General features: G+C 47.3%; 1 protein-coding gene across 1 annotated transcript in view; it reads left to right on the top strand.

Moving 5' to 3' along the window:
• Positions 1–1,593: 1,593 nt before the first annotated feature.
• Positions 1,594–13,474, top strand: part of DENND3 (DENN domain containing 3) — an 84,062-nt gene continuing 72,181 nt past the window's right edge. The window contains exon 1 of the mRNA XM_089776147.1: positions 1,594–1,676. Within this exon, the coding sequence (XP_089632273.1) occupies positions 1,632–1,676 (45 nt within the window). The 5' untranslated portion in view covers positions 1,594–1,631. The remainder of the gene's footprint in view (positions 1,677–13,474) is intronic.

Raw genomic sequence — 13,474 nt, 5'->3', positions numbered from 1 at the left:
AATAACGTGGAAATTGACCTCTACACACTTTGTAGGAAGGCAGCTATTCTGCAGCCCTGAGTTACGTCTGACAATCTTTCCTATGTCAGATTTTTTTTGTAATATACAGTGTATGCAAATCAGTCTGGATCTTTGCAAGGACAGGGCAGGTTAGTGATAATTCATCCCTCTGCTGAGAGAGGTTGTCATAGAAAACACATATTCCCCCCAGGACTCTAAAGCGACTGATACAATTCAGAAACTGAAAGCCGCTTATTACAAGCATAGCTAAGTCGATGAAACAAAATGTTGCATTGATGCTGATGCTCCATGGGGGTGGTGTCATCATATCTCTCGTAATTCATATGGTTTAACATTAAAGAATCACCAGTTATACAGTTTGCATGGAAGCCTCTCTATCTGGCTGGCCACATCTTCGTAACAACATAACACCAGCCAGAGTGGATCAGAATAATGGTCCATCTGGCCCCACGTTTCTCAAACAGGGGTCCAAGGCCCTGTAGATCAACTCTCCCCTCTCTTCCAGCACCTCCTGAACCCTAAAAGTCTGGAAGCCCAGTGGGGCTACCTTCGCTCCATGTCATTCCCAGAAGTGGCTGGCTGGCGCTGATAGCCCTGGAGAGGTGGAGCCAGGGTAGCTCCACAATGGTGTCGCCTTCCTTCAATACTCCTTTAGCACCTTGATCAACCAGTGACCCTGCTGATGGTTTGGCAAACTACCTGCTTCTTGCACATGCTGTTAATTTTTGAGTCTTTTGCTAGTTGCTCTTCAAATTCTGCTTGGGCCTGACTAATGGTATTTTTATTCTTGACTTCCCCGAGTTTATGCTCCTTTCTATTTTCCGCAGTATGATATGACTTCCAGTTTTTAAAGGAAGCCTTTTTGCCTCTAACTTGTCTCTTTTACTCTGGCTAGTCATGGTGGCATTTTTGGATCCTCTTACTCTTTTTTTTTTATTTGGCATATACATCTAATTTGAACCTCTATTATGGTATTATGTTTCCATGCAGCTTGCACACATTTAATTTTTGTCACTGTTCCTTTTATTTCCCATGTAACTACTTTCCTCCAGATTATTTTGTTTTCACAAGGGCTCCCAACTTTCCTTCTGTAGCTCCATACACAGTCACATACAACTGCTCTTCCTCGGATTCAACCTAAAATCCTCTGCACAAGTGCCTATGCAGCTTCAAAGGAGGAGCCAGTTCCTAAAGTGTTTCATAGAAGGCATGATGGAAATGATTAAATATCATTTATATAGTATCATAAATTAACTGGGTGCTTTACAAATTAAGGTGTGCAGTGTAGGTGTAGCTGAGCTGGTCCTAGGATATTAGGAAGACAAGGTCAGCAAGGTTATATCTCGTACTGCCGCAGCTTCTGGTGGTGAGAGACATGCTTTTGAGCCAAACAGAGCTCTGTTTTCAGTCTGGGAAAACTACTCCCAGCAAAATGCAAGATGGAACTGAGTTGTAAGCATAAGACATTAGCACATTCATCGCTAAGTGGCCCATGAACATTTCTGCAGTCATGGGACAAAAAGAGGAAGCAAGTGGGCTACTGCTTGTTGCAATAAACCATAAATCCGGTGTCACTGATCAGTCCATCATTTTGAGGGTCTAACAGAGTAATGACAAGTTCATCTTTTGAAAGTGTTGTGCAGACTTCCTTTGAGGTAAGGACTGATAGATACATAGAGAGTCCATTTTGTGAAAAGTGTTCCTCTAAAGGTGATAGGCTGTTTTATTTCCCTGCATGTTCATTCTAGAGCAGGGGTGGGCAATCATTTTTGACGGGGGCTGACTCCAAGAATTTGGAAAGTGTTTGAGGGCCATACTCTTCCATGATATTTCTGGAGGAGGTGCAGGGTCTGGGATGGAGGTTAGGTGCAGAAGGGAGTTTGGGTAAGGGAGGCAGTTGTGCCCTGGGGCACTGGACTGGGCTGAAGGGTGTTGGATTGTGACCTAGGGCAGGGAATCGGGGTACAGGAGGGGGTGCAGGGATTTGGGTTGTGAGCTAGGGCATGGGGCAGGGAATTGGGTTGCCGGATCTGGCAGGGGATATGGGTATAGGAGGGGGGCAGAAGATTTGAGTATGCGGAGTGGAGGGCAGAGGGTTGGGGAAGGGAAGGACTGGGGTGCCAGAGGTAGGCTCTGCCTGGAGACTTAACAGCCAGTAGCAGTTCCTGAATCAGCCTCCCTGCCTGCCTCGCCCCCCGGCACAGGCTGCAGCCATGTCCTCTGGAGCCCCTTGTGCTTCATGGCTGCCTGTTATTGAAACAGGCAGCTCCCATTGGCCAGTTTCTGGCCAGAAACCATCCAATGGGATTGTGCTGAGGGCGAGAGTAGCTCCTAAAGCTTCCCCCCTTTCCTCTGGACTCACAGTTTTTAAAGAAAAATCACCCCACAGCCATGTTTCTGAGCAGTGTGCAAGTGGGGCGAGGCAAGCGGGGAGCATGAGGCTCCACGCAGCATCTGTGGGCTGGATTCAATGGCTTGGTGGGCCACATTTGGCCCACAGGCTGTATTTTGCCCAGGCCTGTTCTAGAGCAAAGTGATTGTCTGGTTCCACTCATAGTTGTTGTGACACTTAGTGGAGTGAACCACATGCTGTGATAAACAAGTGGAGGACCCATGGGTCTTAAAAGGTGTGTTGTGGGGTGTGACCAACCGGGCCGGGTCTGGGCACAGCTGAGGGCATCTGCTCAGGGCAAATTGCTCAAATTCGGGGCTCTCTATAGCCCCTAGACTGGAGACCTTTCCAAATAGGCCACAAACCAGTCCCAGAGCGCTTCAGCTGCCTGCCTGAAGTCTCACGAGCAAAACCCCTCCGACACCCCAGCAATATCCGTGCTCCAGATGGACCCGGGCTTCATACACAGGTGAGTGGTTTTAGAACCTAATCTCACCTTCCCCGAACAAGTTCTGTCCGGTTCCAAGAAACCAACTACAGATCACAGGTCAATATACACTCTAGATCTTACCCACAAATCACGCTGGGCCAATCCTTCAGCATCTAACATCTAAAGGCTTATTACTACAAGAAAGAAAAGCATGAGAATAAGGTTGTTAAAGTATCATACACTACATGCATCAAATCTCCCAGTTCTTGTTGCAAGCTTGCAGCAGAGATGTTATAACTGCTGGCTTAAAAGACTTTGATGTACATCCTACATCAGGATGGGTCCACAGTTCTTTCCGGCTCTTTGATCCCTGCACTGCTGCCTCTGGAATGAAGGGCTGAGCTGAGCACCAAGATGGAGTCGGCCACATGGCATAATTATACCTCCTTCCTGGTCTCTTCTTGGCTGCAGCAGGTCAACTGGCCCGCAGCCTATCCCTGTGTCCCCTGCTGGTAGCCCTTAGGTATCAGTCACCATTCTTGAGGTGTGTTCTTGGCTTACAGTGGGCTATTGTTCCATGGAGCTTTGCTCATTAGCATGTCCATAGGCAAACATTCCTGGCCCATTGCTCTTCCTCAGACAGAGAATCTTTCAGCATCAACACAGAGTACATATGTATAACTCCACATACAGACATTATACAGGTATATGAAGAGCATATACAGTATCAGTAGAAAGTAAGCTTTTGTTTGACACCTCACATGGCCTCCTTTGTACCAACTTTTGGGGCAAACACTTCCCTATGGGCTCAGCAGTGATCTGGCTGCTCCCCTCAAAGTCCAGTAACATGACATGGGGTGTGTTGATCACTGTAGCAGTGGAGATATGTTTGCATGTCTTGCATTTGTAGATTTCATCTGCTACCCCACACTGGAAACCAGGCAGGGTATCATCAAACAGCTAGAAGCCATACTTGATGGGGATCCCATCCTGAAAGAAACCTTTCCTGAACCCCCATTTCTTGCCTTCAGACTAGGAAGTCTCTCCAATCTCATTATCAGTAACAAGCTCCCCATGGACCAGGAAACACCAACTCAAAGTGGTACCAAGACCCAGCCAGGAAAATAGCTTAGGGTATGTCTACACTACCCCACGAGTTCGAACTAGCGGGGGTAATGTAGTCATCCGTAGTTGCAAATGAAGCCCGGGATTTGAATTTCCACAAGGCCTAATCCGAACTAGCTAGTCCGTGCCGTGTGTAGCCGCGCGGCACGGGGTCCCAACTAGCCGGCATTTAAAAATGGTGCCGGCCGGCTTCATGCAAATGAAGCCCGGGAAATTCAAATCCCGGGCTTCATTTGCAACTGCGGATGACTACATTACCCCCTCTAGTTCGAACTAGCGGGGTAGTGTAGACATACCCTTACTCAGTTGTAAATTAAAAAAAAAAAAAAACAGACCCTTTTCCCTTGGAGGGACTGTCAAAGCTTATTAACAAGAATCCCTCTCTTCTTACAACTCCGGTGAATTTTCCTCCCCTGCAGCCAATGCAGACTAAAGAATAGAAATTGGGGTCTAGTTCATGCAAGATTTCCAGATGCAGAAATGTCATTAAAAAGGGCTTGCAAGATTCCCCCAGCTTTGCTAAGAGATGATCACGCATGGTGGTCAAGAAGAATTGCATTTAGATCCAAAAGGTTTGTCACGGGGCTGCTCTGCTGCCTGGGGCACCCTTTGTTGCTCCCTCCCACACGGACCAGACTCTACTAGGCTATTTATGGTCCTGCAGGTCTAGTCCCCCAAACTGAGTGCTCACCCTCAGGGTGCAAACAGGTTTAGGACCTAGTCACAGATAAGCCTCCTCTAAGTCCAGAAGCTGGTTTATGGTGGGATGGAGGGGGAAGGATAGGGGGATCCCAGGCCCTCCCATTCCACCAGGTCCTGGCCCAGGGCCCTGTTGGCAATGACTGTTTTCACTGTCTGCTTGGCGGGGATGCTGCCAGAACACACCGAGCTCCAAGAGGCCAATCCTCCACCTTGGGCCACTTCCTACCCTACCAGTGCACCATGCTGCCCTCTGTGTATGGCCCCAGTGGTCACTCCCAGTCAGAGGTCTCCCTTGCCTGGTGTAGTTGTTGCGGTAGCGGCTGCTGTAGGGCTGGATGCTGCTGCGAAGGTGTCTGCAACTCTGGCTGCAACTGCTGCGGCGTTTGGTGAGACTCCAGCATCTGTGGCTGTAGCTGCTGCGGAATCTGGCGTGGCTCCGGTGGCTGAGGCTGCTCTGTGGGAGGCTGCTCCAGGTGCAAGGGGCTGTCCAGGGTCACCCACAAGGACTCCTTCCCCTTCCAAGGTCTGCCCCTTCTGCCCTGAGCCGCCTACTTTTATACCCGAGCAGCAGGAGCATGCCCAGTAGGCCGCAGGGGGAGTGGCCTCCCTGGCCCTCAGAGTGGAGTCTACCACTTCGGGCCTAGTGTGGGGGGAACCTACCCTATCACAGGGTTCATAGATTCAAAGGTCAAAAGGGACCATTGTCATTATCTAGTCTGACTTCTCTATAACACACACCAGAGAATTTCCTCCAAATAATCCATAGAGCTTCTCTTTTTAGAAAAAACTTCCAGTCTTGATTAAAAATGGTCACTGATGGAAGATCCATCTTGGCCCTTTGTAAATTGTTCCAATGGTTAATTACACTCACCATTAAAAAATTATGCCTTATTTCCAGTCTGCATTTGTCTAGCTTAACGTTTCATCCACTGGATCATGTTATACTTTTCTCTGCTAGACTGAAGAGCCCATTGTTAATTATTAGCTCCCAATGTAGATTACCTAGATACTGAAATCAAGTCACCCTTTAACCTTCTCTTTACTAAGCTAAATAAATCGAGTTCCTTGAGTCCATTGCTATAAACGTAAGTTCTCTCACAGGGGCGACACGTGGCATGCATGAGGGGGTCACATGCCCCCCATGCTGGGGACAGGAGTGGCTGACCAGCAGCCGATAGGGCGAGTAGTGGGGATGGGGATCCTGGTGCCTCACTGTTCCCCTGGGTCACTTTGGTTGGGGAAGAAGAGGGGTGGGAATGGACCACGGGTGGGGAAGAGATGAGGTAGGGGCAGAGCAAGGGTGGGGAAGGGAAGAATAGGGATAGAGAGAGGTGGAGTCTGGAGAGGGAGGGGTCGTCCCAGCCCTTCCCAGGGCTGGGGGAGGTAATGTGGCTGGTTCTCCCCTCAGCTCTTCCCTCGCCTCCTGTTTTCTAGGATCTGCAGATGCAAGTGTGCTTCAGACAACACATTTTGCTGCTAAGTGAGTGAGATTGCTGTATAAACACAGGCCATTTCATACAGCCAAGACAAAATAGCTTCTAGTCAGCTGTTTGTTTTTTCAGATAGAGTGAAGATTTATTTTCTCGGCAACCTTGCAGTTCAAAAGCAATCAAGTCTTAAGTACACAGGTATGTGTTCTGTTAGCAAGGAGAAGGAAGGAAGCCGTGGTTTTTGGTATCTGTTCTAATCATAGGCATTGCTGTGCAAAATCCTCTATGGTAGCAGGTGAAAACAGGATGTAGAAGAAGGCAATATAGCAATCAGCCTATGCTAGCATGCAAGGATTAACAGAGTCTCTACTTTCAGTAGTGATAGAAATGTAGCCGTGTTAGTCTTTAAAGTGCTACGTAGTCCTGTTTTTTGTTTCATCTACATTCAGTAAAATCAAAAGCAATGCACTATAAACTTCCTGCAATAGGGGGAACCTGCAGAGTCCATCTGTAAAATCCTATGCTAACTAACTAACTAACTAACTAACTAACTAAATAACTAACTAACTAACTAACTAAGATAAAGTATCCAAAGCAAGTGTGAGGAAAGCGAAGTCAATTTTTTTAAAAGGCTGTCTATAGTCTAGAGGCTTTTACGAATATATAAACCTGTCACAAACATGGTTAAAATTATATATAAGGATAGGCCACACCACAGTTATATTTTATAGTGCCCACAAATGGGGTAGGCACTTCATAGGCAATCCCAGGAAGACAGGTCCCAAACATTCAATCAGATGTTTGGGATCCCTGGGCTAGTGCAGAACAAGGTTCCCGCTAAGCTGTGTGGTAGCACGGAGCTCTGCCCAGACCAGAGCTCAGCGCACGGAGCTGCCTGGCTGCGGGAAGGGCACCTCTCTCTCTGCTACAGCAGCAGCTCCCTCAGAGCAGCAAGTTTCTCCCACAGCCAGTAGGGAGGGGACATGTCCCTACGTATCCCCTGGCTGGGACCTGTCTTCCTGGGATTGCCCATGAAGTGCCTATCCCATTTGTAGCTTACAGGGAACGTTGATGCAGAACCCCAATCACTTCAGTGGAATTCAGCATGGATATAAGGGCCTACCTGTGTGACTCCATGTGCAGGTTTGGGCCCCAAACAATTAACACAATAGACAATTCCCAATGTGAAGTTGATGGATATGGGTCATTGGTAGGTGAGATTGAACCTAGGACTTGAGGAGCTAAAGCCATGTGCAGCTACCAGATAAGCTAAAACCCAGCCAGCTCCTAGCTAAGGTTGTAAAGCAGAATTCACTCTTCCTTTCTTAGTGGTCTCAGTACGTCTGGGTTACACAGACCAGGAAGGCGAGGGCATGAGGAAGGGAAGGATGCAATGCACAGATATGTGATTAATGAGCATAGACATCTGTATGTCTAGGTGGCTTTTTATTGATTTTAATTGTTAAAAACTGGAGGTTTTATGGGGGGGGAAGGTGTAGGCAAAGTGATGGAAGTGAGGGTATGTCTACACTACCACCCTAGTTCGAACTAGGGTGGTTAATGTAGTCAATCGAAGTTGCAAATGAAGCCCGGGATTTGCATCTTGCGAGGTGTAACGATAGTTCGAATTAGAAAGCCTAATTCGAACTACCTACTCCGTGCCACGTGTAGCTGCAGGCACGGAGTCCGAACTACCAGGGATTTAAAAATGGCGGCGCCCGGCAAGATGCAAATGAAGCCCGGGATATTTAAATCCCGGGCTTCATTTGCAACTTCGATTGACTACATTAACCACCCTAGTTCGAACTAGGGCGGTAGTGTAGACATACTCTGAGATGTTAGCAGTGATTTGAAAGAGGAGAGACTGGAGGTGTGGTAAATAGATTTTGGAAGGGGGGAGGGGGGATTCCAGTGTAAGAGTCAATGTGGAAGAAGATAAGGAGACAGTTGTGGGTAAGGAGACTAAAGGGATTTTGGATGGTGCATGATTAGCAGAGTGGCCAGAAAAACCCTCTTGCGCAATGCCATTACACCTATTACTTTTCAGGAAGAACAGCATTGTGCAAGAGGGTTTTTCTTGCGCAAGAAGGGGCAGTGTAGAGGTTCCTTCTTGCCCAAGAGCCTCTTCTGAAAAAAATGGTGGCTCATTAAGTATGCAAATGAGACTCGGCAATATTCCACGCTTAGCCTCATTTGCATATTACTAGCGCAAGAAGCTGCGAGTGTAGACATAGCCCTTGTGTGGTTACTGTGCAATTCAAGTGACATCTAGACCACAGCAACAATTAAGATCAAGAGACATCTACAGCATGGATTGGGCGCTAGCTGGCTTTTAGTTCAGAGGGCAGAGACTCCAATACTCTGCCAAGGCGCATGCGCGGGGCCTCGGGAAGCACGGGGCCCGGGGCAGCCGCCCCGCTCGCCCTGCCCTAAATCTGCCACTGGTAATAGGAAGTAGCACAAGGCTGTGGATTTAGACAGCTGGCCAGGAGGGCCCCTTGTTCAGAGGTTGACTCACACAGGGCCCTGGCCTGGGCTATGGTGAATTGGGAGGGCCCACCGGTCCCTGCCTAGAAGACTGATGTACCTTGACCAGATAAACAAGGGTCTGGAGGTCAGGCGTACCAACCACTAGGCTGCCTGGCCCTCTGCGCACCCTGTTACACATGCTTTGAAGGTAAATACATTCAGGCTTTTATGGATCAGAGAGAAATATGAAAACATGGTAAAGATTCTGTTAATTTAGCTAAGGCATCTTTCTTACACCAGAGGAGTGTTAACTCAATCACCTGTGCTGATTGCCGTTGTAGCAATATGTTGGTTTTAAAATGTCCATCGGTGGAGAAATTGTTCAAGTTGTTAATAATCCTCACAGTTCCAAATCTGCACCTTATTTCTAGTTTGCATTATGTAGCTTTAACTCCAACCACTGGACCTTGCTTTGTCTTTAGCTGCTAGACTGAAGTTCCCATTATCAAAATTGGTTGCCTAAGAAGGTACTTATAGATGGTGATCAAGTCACTCCTTAACCTTCTTTTTGTTACATTAAATTGAGCTCTTTGAGTCTGCCACCATAAGGTTTGTTTTCTAATTCTTTGATCAGTCTCATTGCCCTTCTCTGAATCTTCTTGAAGTGTGTGTCAGAGCTGGATGTAGTATTCCTGTATTGGTTGCACCTGGGCCAAATATGCAGATAAAATAATATCTCTAGCCCTAATCTAGATTCCTTTGTTTATGCACCCAAAAATTGCATTCACCTTTCGGCCACAGCATTGCAGTAGGAGCTCCAAATCTCTTTCAGAGTCACTGCTTCCTGGAATCGAGTCCCCCATCCCGTAAGAATTACCTACTTTCTTTGTTCCCAGATGCATACATTTACATTTGGCCATAATCAAATGCATATTTTGTCTGAAATAATTTGTCTTTTCCCCTTCTCATCTTGGATTGTTGCCTTCCAAGTCTGAAGGGGTTAACTTATTTTCTTAAACAAGAAAAGTAATGCTATGGCCAAGAGAAACAGGAATTAACTATCTGGAACAAACATCCCTTGGGGGTAATTACTGCAAATCTCTAGACATAAAAACAAGTTGACAGAAGATCCATCTCATGGGGAAAATTGCATATACTGGTTTTGCCCAGGTTCAAGATGCCCAGCAAACATACACTCAGAAATGTATGAAGTGGCCAACCTGACATGAAACAGGCTCCAAGAACTGACATGAGGCTGAAACCAAATGGGACAGACCCTATAAGAAGGGTTTGAAGGACTTTGAAACCTACAAGAGTCACCCTATGGAAGATGGGTGACGTTATAAAACAGTGATAGAAATGTAGCCGTGTTAGTCTGGGGTAGCTGAAGCAAAATGCAGGACAATGTAGCACTTTAAAGACTAACAAGATGTTATAAAACAGGCATACATATAAACTGTTTATTGTTTTCAAGGTATGTGTTCTCTGTAATACTTATGTTCTAAATAAACACGTTGCTTTAGGAAAGCTGGCTGGTCACTAGTAAACTCTGTCAGAGCCCCTGGGAAAGAGCAGTATTGCATTTGTTGAACTAAGCTTAGACTTATTAAGGTGATCACAATGAATTATTATTAAGGTGATCACAGTGAATTGCTGGAAGAAATTGCAATGCAAATCCCCAAACTGGAAGGCAAGGAACATGAGTTCCTGCCTCAAATAAGGCTGTGTAGAAATATTCTTTGTTAGAAGAGCCCAGAAGCATCTAGGACAGTGGTCACCAACCAGTAGTTTGGGATCTACCCATGTGGGAGCCTCTGACAGGTGATCCTGACTGGATTGGCCAGGAAGCTATCAAGTGCTGGCACTTTAGTTGCCCCTCCCGCGCTGTCATGCTGCTCCTGCCCTCTGCCTTGGAGCTGTCCCCCCTGGGAGCTTCCTGCTTGCTGTGCAGGTGTGGGAGGGAGAAGAGAGAGCATGCTGATATCAGGGTGTCCCTCCTCCCCCCACTCCTGTACTCATCTCCACACAGACAGAAAGGGACAGAGGGAGCTTGGCAATGCAAATCTCTCTCTCTCTCTCTCTCTCTCTGTGTGTGTGTGTGTGTGTGTGTGTCTGTCATTCTTACAAACACACACTGTCCTTCACTCTCGTCTCCTGATCCAACACATACGTGGGAGGTTGTTGTTACTTCTGTTATTGCTTCCAAAGTACAGGCAGTCCCCGGGTTACGTACAAGATAGGGACTGTAGGTTTGTTCTTAAGTTGAATTTGTATGTAAGTCAGAACTGGTACATATTTTGGGGGGGGGGGGACAGGGTGGAAAAGACCCTGATTCTCATACAACTTCCTTATTCTAAGAAAAACACATACTGTTTTGATATGAAGGTTTTTTTGGTTGATATTTTAATTAAAAATTGATCATAAGTTTCAGTGTTTCATGCTATATCCAAATCTTCCTTTTGGGGTACCTGAAAGATCCCAGTTATTCATTTAATAGTCAGAGTCTTTGTTTTTTATAACTAAAAAAAGTTTATTCAATGCATATTACTGTTCCAAATAGAATTTGCTACAGATGGTTCAGTGAAATGAGTATTAAGTGTAATCAATAGTCATTGGAGAGCACAGTGAAATATTGATACAATCAAAGCTGTTGTTGTATTCTGCTGAGCAGAAAATGGAAATCCCTTCCTGTGAAGTGTGTGTGTGAATTTATCCACAGGATTAATTTTAAAGAAAAATTCTGTGTTGGGAACAGGAGTTTAGCCACATGTGGGTCCTCATTGTCCACTCACCCACTTTGCAACCAGCCCCATCCCCTCGGGGCTTACCCTGCTCCGCTCCAGCCAGGGTGCGGGGTTGGGGCTTATCCCCTCTTCCCTTCTGTCCTGCTCCTCCCCATTCTTGCCCACCAACACCACTGGGTAATTTTTCAGCTTCACCTCTGCCAGGCTGGAAGGGACTTGTTAATTTCACGTGATGCTAACAAGATACTTGCAGCTCTAGTGCTGAAGAGGGAAAGAGCTGTTGCTCCCATGGTGGGGACTGTAACACAATGGCTCTCACTGCCTGCTGCTCCTGCTGTTCCCTAGGAAATTAATTTTTCCGCTCTGGAGTGCCCCCTTTTGGCTGGTGTCTTGTTCCCCCCAGCAGACCCGCGTCCTCCGTGGCGAGAAAAGCCGCTCCGCATCTCCCTGGTCTGCTGGGAGGGGGGGGCGCTAGCTCCGCGTCCCCTTGGTCTGCTGGGGGGAAGCACCCCCCGCGCCGCCGGAGGTGGCGACAGTGGGGGAGGCACCCCGCACTAGCTGCGCCCCCCTCCCCCGTTTGTAACTAGGGATCCGACGTAAGTCGGATTGATGTAACCCGGGGATTGCCTGTATGTTATTTTTGTTTTTTGACTGGTCTGTGCATTTCATAATTTTCATTTCTCTCTTACGCTTACATTTAATTCTTTGAGCAGTGAGTCTAAAATGCCGAACCTGTCATGGCTGGAGTCATAATCCCTATGGTAATTGCTGCTCCTGGAAGTGGCTGGTATGTCCTTGCAGCCTCTGAGAAAGGTAGAGCAGAGGGTCTCCATGTGTTGTCTTTGCCTGCAGACACCACTCCTGCAGCTTCCATTGAAGATAACAATAACAGGGAACTGTGGACAGTAGAAGTTGCTACTTTCAGGAGTGGTGCAGGGCCAGGGCAGGAGTAAGTCTGCCTTAACGCCACTGCTCCACCACCCGGAAACCGTCTTAGTTAAACGCTGCCCAGCCAGAGCCTGCTTCCTGAACCCCTGTCCCAGCCCTGGACCTGCTCCTATACCCAACCTCCTGCCCCAGACATGTGTCTCCCTGCACCCAAACTCCTTCCCGGAACTTGCACCCTGAAACCCCTCCTGGACCCTAATCTCCCACCCTGGGCTAAACCTGGAGCCCCTCCCACACTCCCAACCAGTGGCCCAAGACCAGAGCCTGCATCCCAACCTCCTACCCCAGCCTGGTGAAAGTGAGTGAGGATGGGAGAGGAAGGGCGATGGAGTGAGCAGGGTGAGGCCTCAGAGATGAGTGGAGCAGGGAGGGTGCCTCAGAAGGGGCAAGACGGGAGCAGGACAAGGGTTTGAGGTAGATCTTACAATGCACTTAAATTAAAAAAAGGGATCTTTTGGTTAAAAAGGTTGGAGACCACTGCTCTAGGAGATGTGTTAGTTACTGAACATGCTCAGTAAGTATCTCTGAAGCTGTATAGAGAGTTTCCATTAAGGGAAAGCAGTCTAGCAGCTTCCACACACACACAATCTGAGAGCTGAGCCAATCAGAGCTCAGTTTAGGAAGGGTTATTAATAGAAGAGTTGGTGACAAGTCTGGTTCGAGGGCTTCAGTGTAGACACTGCCTATGCTGATGTTGGCATAGGTAATCTGCTTCTCCAAAAGGTGGTAACTAGGTCAATGGAAGAATTCAACCTAGCACTATCTAACCTGTGGGTTTGGTCAGTGGATTTTTCATAGTCTTGAGTGACACAGCTGATTTAGCCTAATCTTTAGTGTAGACCAGGCTTCTGTGGCTGAACAATGCAGGACTGAGCTACGTTTGCTCTCAGAACTGCATCCCAGAGCCTGTGCCTAGAACTCTGAAACTTGGATCTTGACTACAGACTATTTTGCTGGAAGCTGAGGAGATGACAATTACTGACTCTAGGACTGGAATTACTGCTGACAGGGAGGATCTTTGGGTTGCTTTTGCTGAGGATATTGTGAGGCATTTGGAGGAGAACTGTGAAGCTGCTGTTTTCCTCTGGCTCCTTGAGGCCAGGCTGAAGACTGAAGTCCTTTCTGTGGAAAAAATGGAGGAGAATATATGCATGTGTGAAAAGACTGGAGGAGAGTATGAGAGTACTAATGCACATCTAGGCCTTTTGTTTTC

The sequence above is a fragment of the Pelodiscus sinensis genome, chromosome 2 (genome assembly GCF_052426305.1).
Source record: "Pelodiscus sinensis isolate ZL-2025 chromosome 2, ASM5242630v1, whole genome shotgun sequence".
NCBI classification, from domain to species: domain Eukaryota; kingdom Metazoa; phylum Chordata; order Testudines; family Trionychidae; genus Pelodiscus; species Pelodiscus sinensis.
Note: the sequence above shows the minus strand (reverse complement) of the source record. Positions and strands in the feature narration are given on the sequence as shown.